We start from the raw sequence: 15,656 nt of genomic DNA, 5'->3' as shown, positions 1-15,656 counted from the left end.
AAAAGCACAATGCAACTCTGTTGGCAGCGTTCCGCTTCCGTTTCCGCTTCTTAGTTTTTGGTGTGTTCAGTGCTTAAAAATGTCATTTGTCAAAGCAAATGTCATTGTCTGCATGGCGGAACGATACAAGGAGGCCGCATCGAACAGCTGATTATAACCTTTTTTATTTGATTTGATACATCAACTACCGGCGCAGTTCGATTTTGACATTTGTCCATCGAATTTACAAGTACATGGAATTTTTTTTGTTTGTAGGTATGTCACCATGCTCCCACCTTGTATCGTTCCGCCATGACTGCCTGTCTCATCCTTCATACTAATCGAGCAGTTACTTCTGTGTGAAAGCAAAAAATTCACGATTTCATTAGCAGGTGAAATGAGATCATTAAGTTTCTGTGTGAAAACAGTATTAGTAGCTAATCGAATGCCTAATGAAGTCAAAAGCACAATGTAACTCTGTTGGCAGCGTTCCGCTTCCGTTTCCGCTTCTAAGTTTTTGGTGTGTTCAGAGCTTAAAAATGTCATTTGTCAAAGCAAATGTCATTGTCTGCATGGCGGAACGATACAAGGTGGCCGCATCAAACAGCTGATTATAACCGTTTTTATTTGATTTGATACATCAACTACCGGCGCAGTACGATTTTGACATTTGTCCATCGAATTTACAAGTACATGGAATTTTTTTTGTTTGTAGGTATGTCACCATGCTCCTACCTTGTATCGTTCCGCCATGATTGTCTGTCTCATCCTTCATACTAATCGAGCAGTTACTTCTGTGTGAAAGCAAAAAATTTACGATTTCATTAGCAGGTGAAATGAGATCATTAAGTTTCTGTGTGAAAACAGTATTAACTTCCGCTTTCGGATTCTTGATCTAGACGTGAATACGCGTCTTTTGATATCTCACTCAAAAAAAAAGGCCCAATTTTAGGGTGGGGCCCCTAAACTGCACAATTACCATTATTTTTCTTTAAAAATATGTAATACTAGATATTTAAAAAAAAACATTCTTATTTTAGTAATTTCGATGTATTCTATTTAATTTCTATTTCTGATTATTTTACAAATTTACACATTCAGACTTATTAGGCAATTTTTTATGCATAGGTACATAGTAAAAAAACGTATACATACAAGGTACATTTTTTCAAAAAATAATTCATAAAATAAATGTTTTAATTTTTTTACAAAAATTAAGGACTTAAAAAACTAGAATTAACGAATTGTCTGTCCCATATTCATTTATAAAAGCAAATAAATTTGTATGAGTTTTAAGCGGGGATTACCCTTATTTCATCAAATGTATGAATAAATTTATTTGAAGCAATTTATGCAAAGGAGGCAATTGGGATAACGTTTACAACAACTAAGGCATATCGTGGCTGAATGCGTTTGTAACACGTCAACCACCGTAGGAGTGCGGGTTCAAATCCCACTCCCGGGAGAAAAGGCTTTGAAGAGATTTACAAAGTATAATCGAAACAGCTGTTGCCTTGTCCGTCCTGATGTCACGTTGTTGAAAATTTTCCCAAATTATTAAATAAATTATAAATTATAAATTGCTTCAAATAAATGTTTTCATACATTTAAAGCAATAAGGGCAATCCCCGCTTAAAGCTCATACAAATAGACAACATTGGTTAATTCGTTGTAGTTCTATAAATAGAACAAAAATCAACAACACCAAGTTTCTTTGAAACCGCCTTATCAACGCATAACTTTAACACATGATGGCATACGAAGTATGGACTGTGAATAAAGAAAATATGCAAAGAAGACGATTGGGATAAGGTTTACAACAACTAAGGCATGACATGGCTGAATGCGTTTGTAACACTTCAACCATCGTAGGAGTGCGGATTCAAATCCCACTCCCGGGAGAAGAGGCTTTGAAGAGATTTACAAGGTAGAATAAAAACAGCTGTCGCTTTGTCCGTCCTGATGTCACGTTGCTTAAATTTTTCCCAAATTATTAAATAAATTTGTTTTAATTTTAATTGCCTCTATGCAAATTTAAAATTAATTTAGAGAAATAAGAAAAATGTATCAAAATATAGCATTTCGTAATAAAAAAGTATCTATGTATCAAGAATCCAAAGTTCGATTCGAGCTCAAGGCCAGAACAATATTTTTTTCTAATGATAATTATTGTTATTTATTAATTTTTCTATAATTGAAAATTTGTATTTCGTTTTTGGAATAGTAAGTAGAAAATTTTTCTGAGAACCTGCCATAGCTGCGCAGATAGATCCATTTTCCACTTACTATTCCAAAAACAAAATACAATTTTTCCATTATAGAAAAATAACAATAATTATCATTAGAAAACAATTATTGTTCTGGCCTTGAGCTCGAATCGAACCTTGAATTATTTATCAATAGGCCGATAAAAACAATTGTTGTTATGTTACAAGAATGATACAATTGTAGCAAAACGGCAACGCTGATCATATCATGTCAATCTTCTACCTAGTCAATCTTGTCATCCACCATATCAATTACCTAGCAAACCACAACCAACTTTCTTTAAAACAGCTGTTAACTTTACGAATTTTCTATAGAACTCGTGTTGTTCACTGATGCAATTATCAATATTTTGCGGTATTTCAACTAAAAACTCATTGCTATGGCTTTGTCACCAGGCGTAAAGGAACGTTTAGAAGTTGTTTATGATGTGGCGAAGACTACATTCCATTGGGGATTCATTCCGATGGTGCTTTATCTAGGTATGTTACATGTTCGATGAGGGTGTGAAGTGTCGATATTATAAATACAAAAATAAAATTTTCTTTGTGTTCAGGTTTCCGAAAAGGAGCAGAGCCCGGTATGCCGCCATTGTCACTGTTGAGTTTACTATGGCAATAGACTGATCCATCGTAAAGCGGGTGGTTGACATAATTACAAAATTATTGCGAAAGCAAATACAAATTATAAAATAGGTTAATGCTAGCTGTTTATAACTCGCATTGCAATATATGAGTTGGGTTATGTTTTAAAATAAAAATTTGTAGATCAATTTGAAGCCACATTTTATTCAAGATGTCAACCGAAGCCAGCAGTATCCAAGAATTGAGTCGGTCCCAGAATAAATTGTAGTCTATGTGCAATATGGACGTAAAAAGTTAATCTAAAGACCAATTAGTTTCGAATTTGTTAGGCCTAAATAATATTTATTTTCGTAAATAATTATAAAAGGTACTTATTAAACTACTAATATTGATGCAAGTATATCTGCTTCATCACACGGAACTAGTATATTTGGTGCAGTTTCAATAGAGCACATTATCTTTTTTCTCGCAGTCTTTGCAGCTTCTAGTTCACGTTGCCTTTTTAATCTCCGTTCCCGCTTTTCTGGAGTTTCAGAAGCTCTCGCCTTAGCCTGTCTATTTCGATCGTTCTGCCTTCGTGCTTCCCTTTCTTCAGGAGTTTCAGTTGCTCTCTTTCTGGCATTTCTCTCCCTTTTCATCTGTAATCGCGCCTGATGCTCCTCTTCAGAACAAGCGGCTCTTAATCTAGCATTTTTTAATCGTTGATATTGGAGACGACTGCGCCGCTTTTCCTCAGTTTCGATGGCTCTTGCTTGTGCGTTTTTTTGTTTTGAATATAGTAGGCGTGCTTTCCGTTCTGCAAATGTTTCATAAGCTCGTTTTTCATTCATTCTAACTCGTTGTTTTTCTAGTCTTGCTTCACGTTGTGCAGTAGTTTCCGAAGCTCTTAAGCTAGCCACTTTCTTACGTAGGTATTCTAGACGTGCTTCACGCTTTTTCTTAGCTTCTGTAGCCTTTGCTTTTTTTGCTTCATATCGTGAAAGTGGTTTTGCTCTATTTCCAGCAACTACATCTGTTTCTACTGGAGCAAGCTTGCCCGTTTGCTTTTTTTCCTTCCCCTTATCAGTAGCTTCCTGATTTGTTCGCGCAGGCGTTACATCTTCGCTTGTTTTAGTAGATGATCTTAGCTGCCGCTTTTTAATGGCTGCACGCGGTTTGATCTCTTTATCATTCAATAGATTTTGTTCTTCGTCAATTGCCTGTCCGATACTTTTTGTTGCTATATGTGCTGCACTTCTGTTCCGTATTTTTGTCATGATGATTGTACATTGTACAGGTCTACAAGTAGGATATGTAGCAGCACGCACATACACAGCCACGCTGTACACCTGTCCAATGATGATTGTAATGAATAATGAATTGTATCAAAGGTGCCAATTGATATTATGATAGGGATGCAAACGATACATCGATGATTTCGAATCATCGATGTTTTCCCCATTAATCATAGTGTACCTATACCAAGTGTGTTCACTAAGCGATAAACGTCAAAACTACAAACAGCCTCGCTCACCTGATGGAAATCTCAGGTCTAGAGTCGCATTTTTAGTCTCAACGACAACATTTTTGACTACCAATCGTATGGACTTTTTCAATTTTTCAATCATTTGGAGCATTCGGTAATGCCCTGCAAAAACGCTCCACGTCATTTTACTAGTCATTTTACGGTCATTGTGACTTTCTGCAGCGGTTATATTCATAGTCACGTTTGCATGGGCGTGATTAACTTTTGTGACCAAATTTTCCGTTTCGTTCCTATTAATGTGATCGTGCATTCCGCTCCCACTTATAGGATGTGAGCATAGCACTGTGCTACTCACACACGTCACAATGCTCGTCAAATGGCGGTCATTTTTCCGTCATTTCACTCTACATTTTCGAGCCATTTGACAATCAATTTTACTGCGGTTTTACCATTTATATAACCGCCATATAACGTGAATTTTACCTGCAGATTTACTTTACCTGGAGCAGCCATATGAATAAAATATGAACCAAAAAAATTGAATTTCCAATATTTATTATTTTCAATATTATTATATATGTACATGAAATTGGAACTTATATTAATCCAGTTCATATAAAACAGAAGAACTTTAATAATAAATAAACTCGCTTAATTGGTTTTTGTTTTCCAATGTCTTTTAAGCGAGCAAAAAAATAATATTAAGCTTTAGAAAAAACTCAAATTATTTGAATAATCTACAACTTAAAGCTTAGTAGAAATTCAGATTAGGTTTACTCTTTTTTCAGATCATGAATATTCAAAGGTGTCGTAGAATCCGATTGCTGTCGTAATTGATGAATTGAAAAATGTACGACTTGTAATTGAGTCAGACTTATTATTGTTCTAAATCTAATCATTCAAGCAATAATTCTGCAACCCTTAGCAGGAGTATTGATTGGTTTCAAATCTAATTCCGACAGCAATCGTATTACGACATCCCTTATTATATATGCACATGAAATTGCAACTTAAATTAATACAGTTGATATAAAGAAAAGTAATTATTTTAATAGTAAACAAACTCGCCTTATTGGTTTTTGTTTTCCAATTGAAATCTTTTCCAAGCGAACAGAAAATAATTTTGAGCTTTAGAAAAAACTCCAATTATTTGAATCAATTTAAATCTACAACTAAAAGCTAATTAGAAATTCAGATTAGATTTACTCTTTTTTTTCAGATCAAGAATATTCAAAGGTGTCGTGGAATCCGATTGCTGTCGTAATTGATGAACTTAAAAATGTACGACTAGTAATTGAGTCAGACTTATTATTGTTCTAAATCTAATCATTCAAGCAATAATTCTGCAACCCATAGCAGGAGTATTGATTGGTTTCAAATCTAATTCCGTCAGCAATCGTATCACATCCCTTATTTTATATGTACGTGATATTGCAACTTAAATTAATACAATTGATATAAAGAAAAGTAAGTACTTTAATAATAACATAAACTCTCTTAATTGGTTTTTGTTTTCCAATTGAAATCTTTTCTAAGCGAGTAGAAAATAATTTTAAGCTTTAGAAAAAACTCCAATTATTTGAATAATCTACAACTGAAAGCTTAGTAGAAATTCAGATTAGGTATACTCTTTTTTCAGATCAAGAATATTCAGAGGTGTCGTAGAATCCGATTGCTGTCGTAGTTGATGAATTTAAAAATGTACGACTTGTAATTAAGTCAGACTTATTATTGTTCTAAATCTAATTATTCAAGCAATAATTCTACAACCCTTAGCAGGAGTATTGATTGGTTTCAAATCTAATTCCGACATCAATCGTATCACATCCCTTATTATATATGTACGTGATATTGCAACTTAAATTAATACTGTTGATATAAAGAAAAGTAAATACTTTAATAATAATTAAACTCTCTTAATTGGTTTTTGTTTTCCAATTGAAATCTTTTCCTGTGCAAGCACATCGCTAACCTGTGTTGGCAAAAGATATGATTATACTGTCTTCGATAGATAGTCGGACGAGCCGTTACTCGGCGAAGTAGAGATGACCGTTGTGTCGGTGACAGATGTTACAACAGCAGTTTCTAACTTTACACCATCCGTACAGTGTGATGAATGCTTCACTGCCTTTTCCAATTGCTTGGCGCCAGCGATTTTTGCTGTTTGTAAAGCTTTAGCTGTAATGCAAATATATAGATGGGTTAAAGTGGTTTTCGTATGTTATTCAACAACTCACCCTATACTATCATCACAGACTCCTCATCGATTTTGAATATGTGTACTGTTTCAGTATTCAGACCCAGTTCGTTTGATGCAATATTTTCGATTTGATGAATATGTATACTATCCGTTAGGCAGACAATTAGGTGCGTTCGATTCATTCATATAATGTGGGTATTTGAGCCGTAGACGCAATTGATATATTGTAACATTTGTAAACAGTTGGGTTTTTCTGCTGTCACCATCACCACTAGAGAGCTATTGAAGAAACGCTCGACCAAGATATGTTGCGATTTACGCGCATAGATTTTTTCCACCTTGTCAGTTATTGATGGAGAAAATGCGAAAGCCATATTTACCATCCAATACGGAAATGGAACTGTGGAGGAAGAAACATTTTATAAAATTTAATAAAATCAATAAATGATAGTTGTGTTAAAATGGGGTAAAGTATCGTATGTTAAAGTATAGCGAAGTTTGAATAGGTCTCATTCTTCATTCTTAGAAACATGTACGAAGGTACCTCGTAAGATATTAAAAATCCTCAACGCTTTTTTGCAATAACTTAAAAAAAACTCATATTCATCAAATTTCTGTTTAACTTCTACATATCAATAGCTACGTTTACCACCAGAAGGAGTCACTATTGCTTCTACACCTATGCTATTGTTTCCTACACCGATGAGCTTTGTAATAAAATAAACAGCTATCTCCCCAATCTCTCCAGTTTTGTCGCCTCGCGAAACCTGATATTGCAACCAACCAAATCATCGGTGATCCTTTTTAAAACATGGCCGCGCCAAATGTCGACCATATGACATTACCCTACCGACTGTCTTACACCTTAAAATTTTGGGTGTGACTTTCATCAGGATCTACATTTTGGTGAGCACGCAGCCGCAATTGTTCCGAGAAATCAGAGCCGTATCAAAATCCTCAAATCCCTCGCTGGCAATACCTGGGGAAAGGATAAAGAAACGCTCATGACTACACACAAAGCAATTAGCCAGCCGATTAAGTGCTATGCGTCACCCATATAGTCGCCAAGCCTAAAAATTACCCACAGAAGAAGCCAAAATACTGCTCTCAGAATTGCCACGGGCTGTCTTCTTATGTCCCCAGAACACCATCTGCATAATGAGGCGAGAATACTCCCCATCAGGGAGAGAAATGATATGCTGACCAAACAGTTCCTGTTGAATACCCAGAAACCTGAGCATCCCAACAGACATCTGATTGGTCAACCAGCACCGCCTAGGGGCCTAAGGAGTCATCTCCGTAAGCATTTTGAGGAAATAGGGCTCCTGAGAACCCAGCCGTATGAAGCGAGAAAACACAAGCAGGTCCTTGGCAGATTTTCACAATGCGCCAAATCTTGGAAAAAACCCGTGAAAAGAGAATCGACACACATCACCTCTTCGTCGACTTTAAAGCCGCCTTCGACAGCACGAAAAGGAGCTGCCTATATGCCGCTATGTCTGAATTTGGTTTCCCCGCAAAACTTATACGGCTGTGCAAAATGACGTTGAGCAACACCATCAGCTCAGTCAGAATTGGGAAGGACCTCTCCGAGCCGTTCGAAACTAAACGAGGTTTCAGACAGGGTGACCCCCTATCGTGCGATTTCTTTAATTTGATGCTGGAGAAAATTATACTAGCTGCAGAACTTAACCGCACTGGAACAATATACTATAAAAGCGTGCAATTACTGGCATATGCTGATGACATTGATATCATCGGCCTAAACACCCGCGCTGTTAGTTCTGCTTACTCCAAGCTGGAAAAAGAAGCGGTAAAGATGGGTTTGATGGTGAATGAGGACAAAACGAAGTACCTGCTGTCATCGAGCAAAGAGTCAGCGCCTTGGCAACCACGCTACTGTTGGCAGCCATAATTTCGAAATAGTAAAAGACTTCGTTTATTTGGGAACCAGCATCAACACTAGCAACAACATCAGCACTGAAATCCAGCGAAGAATCAATCTTGCCAATAAATGCTACTTTGGACTAGGTAGGCAATTGAAAAGTAAAGTCCTCTCTCGGCGAACGAAAATCATACTCTACAAGTCACTTATCGTACCCGTCCTGCTATATGGGGCAGAAGCATGGACCATGACAACAGCAGATGAAGCGGCTTTGGGAGTGTTCGAGAGAAAAGTTCTTCGAAAGATTTATGGACCTCTACGCGTTGGCGATGGCGAGTACCGAAGAAGAGCTGTACGAGCTATACGCAGACATCAACATAGTCCAGCGAATTAAAACGCAGCGGCTGCGCTAGGCCATGTTATGCGAATGAAAGATGATGCTCCGGCCAAGAAAGTGTTTCTATCGGAACCCGCCTATGGAAGCAGAGGTAGAGGGCGGCCCCCACTCCGTTGGAAGGACCAGGTGGAAAACGATTTAAACTCCCTTGGTGTGACCAATTGGCGCCGGTTGGCGGAGCGAAGGAGCGACTGGCGCGCCTTGTTGGACGGCCATAACCGTTTAGACGGTTAAGCGCCAATTAAGTAAGTAAGTAAGTAAGTTAAGATGATGCGGGAATAACCAAGTAAGCTCCTTCCAACCTTTGATTCGGGGGATGGTATAATGGTATGAAGATGATAGTGTGCGACAACATCGCGAGCTTGCGATGGCTGGAGGAAGTGGTTCCAAACCTCCAAAGGCAGGGCACGAACGCTCGTTTTGAGATGGTGGATAAAGCGCAAATCCCCAAGGTAACAAAAGTTAAGGTATGGATACCATGCGTGATGAAGTCGGAGGATACACTGCGACTTTTGCAAAATCATAATCCGAACATACCGACACAGGATTCGAAGGTCCTAACTGTAACTCGGCCTACGGACGAAGGTTAGTTATACATCTTCCAAATAAACAAGCAGGCGGAGGATATATTGTACGCGCAGCTTGGAAAAATGTCCTTAGGTACAGGCAAAATGTATATGCGACTCAGGAAAAGAAGTCGCGGGTATTAAAGTCCTAACACGGTGGACGTCGAAAAGGACCTCAAAAGCCTAAGGGAAAAAAGACAGGTGGAGGTAGCCCACGTCACCCCGAATGTGTTAGAAGGGGACCAACAGCCAGATGGTGCTGAGTCGCACAGAGGAACACCCGTTTATATACAAAACAAATAACAGGGGACCAAGGATTGAGCCTTGTGGGACTCCTCTTAAACAACAGGTACAAGAGGCTGAAGGGGGCTTCGAACACTCTAAACCAAAAGGACTAGAGGAGGACGACGACGTCACGATGAAGGTGCTGGAGGGGGACAAGCAGCCCATTGGTACTGCGAGTCATACAGATAAACCTCCAACACAGTAAAGTGGCGTCGAGCGAACCCCTCCTCCTAACGCGCTGATCCAGGAGCCGTGGCTTCCATCGGGAGGAAAGGGTTCTGGACTTAGCGCGCGGATTTGGCGTTTACTATGCGCAAACGGAAGGACGGGTGCGAGCTGTAGTAATGGTAAGGAAACAGCTGCATTCATATATGCTGCCTAATTACACTACTGAGGACCTCGTAGTGGTGGTGAAATCGCCGGGCTCAGATGGTACATGTCCGGCCATGCTACAAGTTTCAAGTAGGGCGGTCGTGGGATGGCTTAAAATAATATTCGATGGGTGCATAAACTGAATCATGTACCGCACTCTTGGAGAACTGCTCGTGTAGCTTTCCTACCAAAGGCGGGGAAGATCGGTCACGTGTATCCCAAAGATTATAGACCCATAATTTCTGCTCAAAACCTTTGAGAGGCTGATAGATGTGTACATAAAGTCCAACGTGGATGAAAAGCTGCTCTCCACAACACAACAGGCGTACACCAAAGGCAAGTCAGTAGACACCGCATTGCATAGGGTGGTAATAAGCATAGAAAAAGCCCTGGAATATAAGGAATATGCTCTAGAAGCATTGCCGGGGCTTTCTAAATGGGCGATTATTGATGGTCTTAATTACGTTAAAGTACATCCAGCCTTACCCAGATGGATCGACTGCATGTTAAACTGCAGTAAGATTATATCGCAATGGAGATTGTACGCGGCCACGAAATTAGTGGACAGGGGCACTCCGGGTGCTATCACCTCTGCTGTGGACGCTGGTCATTAACCAACTGCTTAGGGGATTCTACGAGGGACCAGAAAAACTTACGGTTTACGCAGATGACGTTGCATATGGTCTTGTTTTCAAAGAGGTACAAGGTCCCTAATTGGACCAGGCCTAAGTTAGGAGGGGCGACCCTACGGGGAAACCTTGCACAAAATATCTAGGAATGATCCTAGACAGTAAGCTGTCATGGAAGCTCAACGTGGAGGAGAGGGTGAGGAAGGCTTAAACGACACTTTATGCATGTAAAAGAATGCAAAAGAACCGGCATATACGATCAGAAGGAACTCGATGACGATGCCTCAAAATAACAACCAAAAGCAATAATTATCATTTCACTGACACAAATTTTATAGTTTTTTCTTCCGGAGTTGGACACAATCTTTTAATAATTTTACTTATCAATTTAAGATTACAAATTATTTTCAATTTGTATTTTGACTTACCAGCAACAACAGAATCATGTTTAATTGTACGCCGCACAATCATTATAGCATCATGTAACGAAGCTCAGTTTCTTTCAAAAATTGTTCGGCACCGCCACGTAAAATCAATGTATATATTCTAGCATTAACGCAACCTTTAAATAATTATAAACTATAAAAATGAAGTTAATGTCAAACCCACTATCAAACCTTGGAAAATGTTGAAATGTTCACCACCAACTTGACGTTCCTCAAAGTAATCACATTGACCCAAAACACTTGAATTAATATCATTACCTGTAGTCATAACAGCTCCACCACAAGCTTTCATTGTACGGTCAAATCTTCTTCTGGTACACTAACAGAACATTTCACGATCTGCAAAATACTGTGTACCAACATCACCAATTGGTAGTTTAGAAAACACAACATTGGCGCCTTACTTACCTATTTTATTGTACAGGAGACGCCATTCAGCATTAACAATTTTCTGATACTCTTGGACATTGGAGGACATTGCTGTGGCAGAGCATTTTTTCAATAAAGCACTTTGTTGTTCCTTTGATTGGCGCTTCCACATGTACAGCCATGTCATATTTTGGTCATGCATAATTATAATGCTTTACGTATAGCTTTAATGCTGATACGTGCATGCACGCCTTCCTCAACATATGGTTTAACTTGTTTTAAGATTTCACCTGCTTAAAGTACTACTGAAGTGGTGCCATCGCCGACCTAATAAGAGAAACATTTTTATTCTACACATTCTAATATAACAAAAAACTTACCTCAGCATTTTGAAATTTGGCGATGTCTACTAGAGTTTTACGGCTGGATTCACAATATCAAATAGTTTCATAATGGTTGCCCCATCATTTGAACTTGTGGCCTTACCACTGGAATCAACAATATGCTTGTCCATACTACGTGAACCCAATTGAATGCGAGGCATTGATGTGGATATGAGTTGAGGTTTACCATGAGAGCTATCGGTACCCAAGCATTTTTTACACAAATACTCATGTACCCAATACAAGTTCAGGACGTTCATATTTATCAACACGCTGTCCGGTATGGCCCAACTGTTGGAAATATGCAGTTGACACTGTTGAGAAAAAATATGGATCAATGAACACAAGTAGAAGTGAAAGATTTTTTTTACCATCTCTTGTTACTTTACACATTAGACATTGGAAACGACGACCAGCATCTACAAGTTGCTATTGAGCCTTGCAACGATTAGATCTAATTGCACCCAATTCACCAAAATTTACAATGGGTGGCTCATATTCACCCTCAACCGTTCGTGCCATTGGTGAGGCGGTAAGTTTAATGGACAAAGCTGTTGTTTTTAATAAATCAGCTGTTGCATGTATGCAATACAAAGACGACCTGCAAAGAAGAAAGATCAATGTAATTGCCAAACAAAACATTAATTTCGATTATCGATACCTAACGTAACGTGGCGATGAGTTACCCTGATCTTCTACCACATATTTTGTGGTCACCAATGGTGGTAATAAACCCTGAGCATTAGTAATAAAAGCACCACCAGCGCTATTTTGATTTTCAATGATAACGCTTATCGGATTTGGCATCTGATCGGGATCTAAACGGCGTTGGGCTTGATCATACTGTTGCGGCTGTTGATATTTACCAGTAACAGGTTCAGGTGGTTGCTAAAGAAAATAACACAAAAATAATCATCAGCAAATTATTAGTTGTATTAGCATACATTATAACCAAGACGTCCGGACGTGTCCGGGTATTGGGGTTGACACGGCTTGGGTGGTTGACTGAGCATTGGCGTCTGTCCAGGTAGTGTTGGTGGCATCATAAAAGCCATCAATAACAAGTGCCAAGAATATATCCGCGGCATACCTGCCGACCAAAATGATTCAAGAGGTTGTGATTGCCAACCTCACCTACCCGTGGCGAATCCTGTACCTAACAATTTGGTGTGAACAATTGGTGCCAGTTAACCCTCTGAAATAATCGGCGCAATTGTACGCCATTGTGTTGGCATTAATTAGGTAAAATGCAAAAACTTTTCATCCTCCTCGCGTGACCATTCTGTCTTCTTTAAGCTAGGATCAAGCCATTCGTAACAGCGTGCCTTACATTGCTTTGCAGATTTGCGATGCAGCAGTGATACAATACGTGACCACTGGTTTTTGCCATATTTCATTACAGCTACTTTGAGGATTTCATCCTGAAAGTTATCAATTTAGTTAATAAACGGCCAAGAGTAACCAGTCGCGTCAAATGCTTACCTCAGTGTTTCTCCACACACCACTTTTTATCATTATTCGCGGCATGGTGCTATATAATTGTGAATTCTTTCGATGAGCACAAAAAATCAAATCAAAAATTTTTGTCGGAATAAACAGCAAAATCATTGTATATTAAAGACTTTGGGGAAAATTTTAGAATAGCACCCCCGAGTTCGGGGTAAAACTTGGTATCAAATGAAAGAGGGAGTTCTCCCGATCACAAATATATATATTTTAAAGTGCGCAATCTTATAATTTAAGTTATTTGTTGTTAAAGTTTGCAAATTTAACAATTTCTATAGAACTTTAAATTACAATTTACACATCTTTCAAAACCTTAATCCACATACATATCTATATAAATTGGCAACGATAAACTTAAATTGCATTTTAGTATATTTCACATTTCATTTTTGCATTGTTTTCACTTATTATAAATGTTTTTATTAAATCAATCGCGCTTTTGTAGCAACATGCACATATATATATATATATACATATATTTTATTGATGACATTACAAAGCTGTGCTGCCACATATATATACGTATACACATATAAAATTTGTATAGAAATTTGCAAACTTTAACACCAAATTACTTTTAAATTATAAGTCTGCGTGCTTTAAAATATATATGTATATATGTGATCTGGAGAACTCCCTGTTAATTTTAAATATTTCCGGAGATATTCCATTTAAAACTCTCAAAATTGAAAAAATTTTCGACCACCAAATGTTTTGCTGTCTCTGCTGAATTAGAAATGGCGAATTTTTTTGCACGCAAAAATTACGTATTTTGCTATCCCTATAAAAATAATAGGTGCGAGAGAGCACGATACATTGTGGGAAAGCTAAATTTGTCAACATGCTATTTCATTTGAAGAATTTTTCATTCCAAATCGTCACCCCTGTCAAAAATTCGTGTGTTTGTGTGCGTTTTTGGTCACACGATTTTTGCAGGGTGGTATCCATTTTGAATTCGCTGTCATTCCGAATCCAGCGAGTGCCTGTCAGAATGCTTGACAGATAAGTCAACACACTTGTACTTGTACACTATGCCATTAATATCGATCTTAACATCGATGTTTTGGTAGACGATACATCGGATAAAAAGTCGAGAAACATCGACATCGCGCATTCCTAAAGGCTCCATTACTGATAGTTAGCATAGACTTGACTTGACTTGGTGTAAACTTGGCAACTCAGCCACGATTATACTCCACTTAGCGCATACAATCTGGCATCATAATCAGGTTTGAAATTTTCTTTTAAATAAATGTCAATTTGTATGACAAAATGTCAAAATGACATGGAAAGAAACAAATGGCATCTCAAAATGTAAACGTCACTTAGAACTTACATAGAAAATCAAAATTCAACAGACTTCTAAGTCAAGTTAAGTTTTGAGTAATCAGTAACATGCAATGTTCATTTAACAGAACTGTAAGTGACAGTTCGCAAGCCAAGTCAAGTCTATGCTAAGTATCAGTAATGGAGCCTTAACTATTTGCACAAAAAAAAAAAAACGCGCTTTGGAAATGTGCATTGAACATAAATATGCCTCACCTTCTGTTCCGAAAAATGCTGGTGAAGCTGAAGTTCATATGTACCTTTCGTCTCCAGTTACACCAACAAAAGCAGATGGTATTGAAATTTGGGAGTATATGAAATCCGTGTTCCCAAAACTTGCGAAGATTGCAAGGATATACCTCCCCATCGTCGCCACATCTGGCCCAAGTGAACGCCTGTTCTCAGAAGCTGCCGAAACTGTCACTCAGGATAGGAAAAAGATTTTTGCCATTAGCGCCCCGATTCTAGTGTGGTAGCAACATTCCACCACGGTAACGAAATCATGTGGCAACTTTTACACACTTTTGGTATTCTACCCGCGAAAGTAGCCGGATAATTTTTTACCCACAAAAGTAGGTGGTTACATCGAAATAACCACACAACAGCTGTTGTTTAGAAAAAGGCAAAACTGAAAAATAAAGAATTGTAAGCGCAAATAAGTAAATATAATAGTAAAAAAGTGTTGCTTCTTGCTATATATTATATATTTGTTTACATTATGTACTTTCACAGAATAAATTACAATATAGCTATGTAAAATCTTATGCATGTATGTACGTATATACACATCGTCTCGTTTATTCGTTAGCCTCGTATCTACGAGTCACACATTTTCGGTAAAGCCATGGCGGAACCATACAAGGTGGCAGCATGGTGACATACCTACAAACATAAATAAAAATTCCATGTACTTTGTTTTTGTAAATTCGATGGACGAATGTCAAAATCGTACTGCGCCGGAAGTTGATGTATCAAATCAAATAAAAAAAGTTTATAATC

At 38.0% G+C, this 15,656-nt stretch overlaps 2 protein-coding genes across 3 annotated transcripts; one reads left to right on the top strand and one right to left on the bottom strand.

Annotated features, from left to right (window-relative positions):
* Positions 1-2,501: 2,501 nt before the first annotated feature.
* Positions 2,502-3,016, top strand: Tom7 (Translocase of outer membrane 7). The gene is made up of 2 exons (XM_067777852.1): positions 2,502-2,726; positions 2,801-3,016. The coding sequence occupies exons 1-2, from the start codon at positions 2,627-2,629 to the stop codon at positions 2,863-2,865; spliced, it is 165 nt and encodes a 54-aa protein (XP_067633953.1). The 5' UTR covers positions 2,502-2,626; the 3' UTR covers positions 2,866-3,016.
* A 1,815-nt stretch (positions 3,017-4,831) lies between these two features.
* On the bottom strand, positions 4,832-14,216 carry LOC137244769 (protein transport protein Sec24D-like). Of its 2 annotated transcripts, none has more exons than XM_067774252.1 (10): positions 13,308-14,216; positions 12,770-13,246; positions 12,487-12,713; positions 12,197-12,426; positions 11,823-12,139; positions 11,482-11,769; positions 11,245-11,422; positions 11,056-11,189; positions 6,531-6,893; positions 4,832-6,471 (listed from the first exon to the last, which is right to left on the bottom strand). In XM_067774252.1, exons 2-4 carry the CDS (start codon positions 12,911-12,913, stop codon positions 12,255-12,257), a joined length of 543 nt encoding a protein of 180 aa, XP_067630353.1. In that variant the 5' UTR covers positions 12,914-13,246; positions 13,308-14,216; the 3' UTR covers positions 4,832-6,471; positions 6,531-6,893; positions 11,056-11,189; positions 11,245-11,422; positions 11,482-11,769; positions 11,823-12,139; positions 12,197-12,254. The 2 variants fall into 2 exon arrangements, with proteins under 2 accessions (XP_067630353.1, XP_067630354.1); XM_067774253.1 differs by having other exon boundaries at positions 11,245-11,412.
* Positions 14,217-15,656: the final 1,440 nt, after the last annotated feature.

This window comes from Eurosta solidaginis, chromosome 3 (assembly GCF_040869045.1).
Source record: "Eurosta solidaginis isolate ZX-2024a chromosome 3, ASM4086904v1, whole genome shotgun sequence".
Lineage (NCBI taxonomy): Eukaryota > Metazoa > Arthropoda > Insecta > Diptera > Tephritidae > Eurosta > Eurosta solidaginis.
This window is presented reverse-complemented; position numbering and strand designations above follow the sequence as displayed.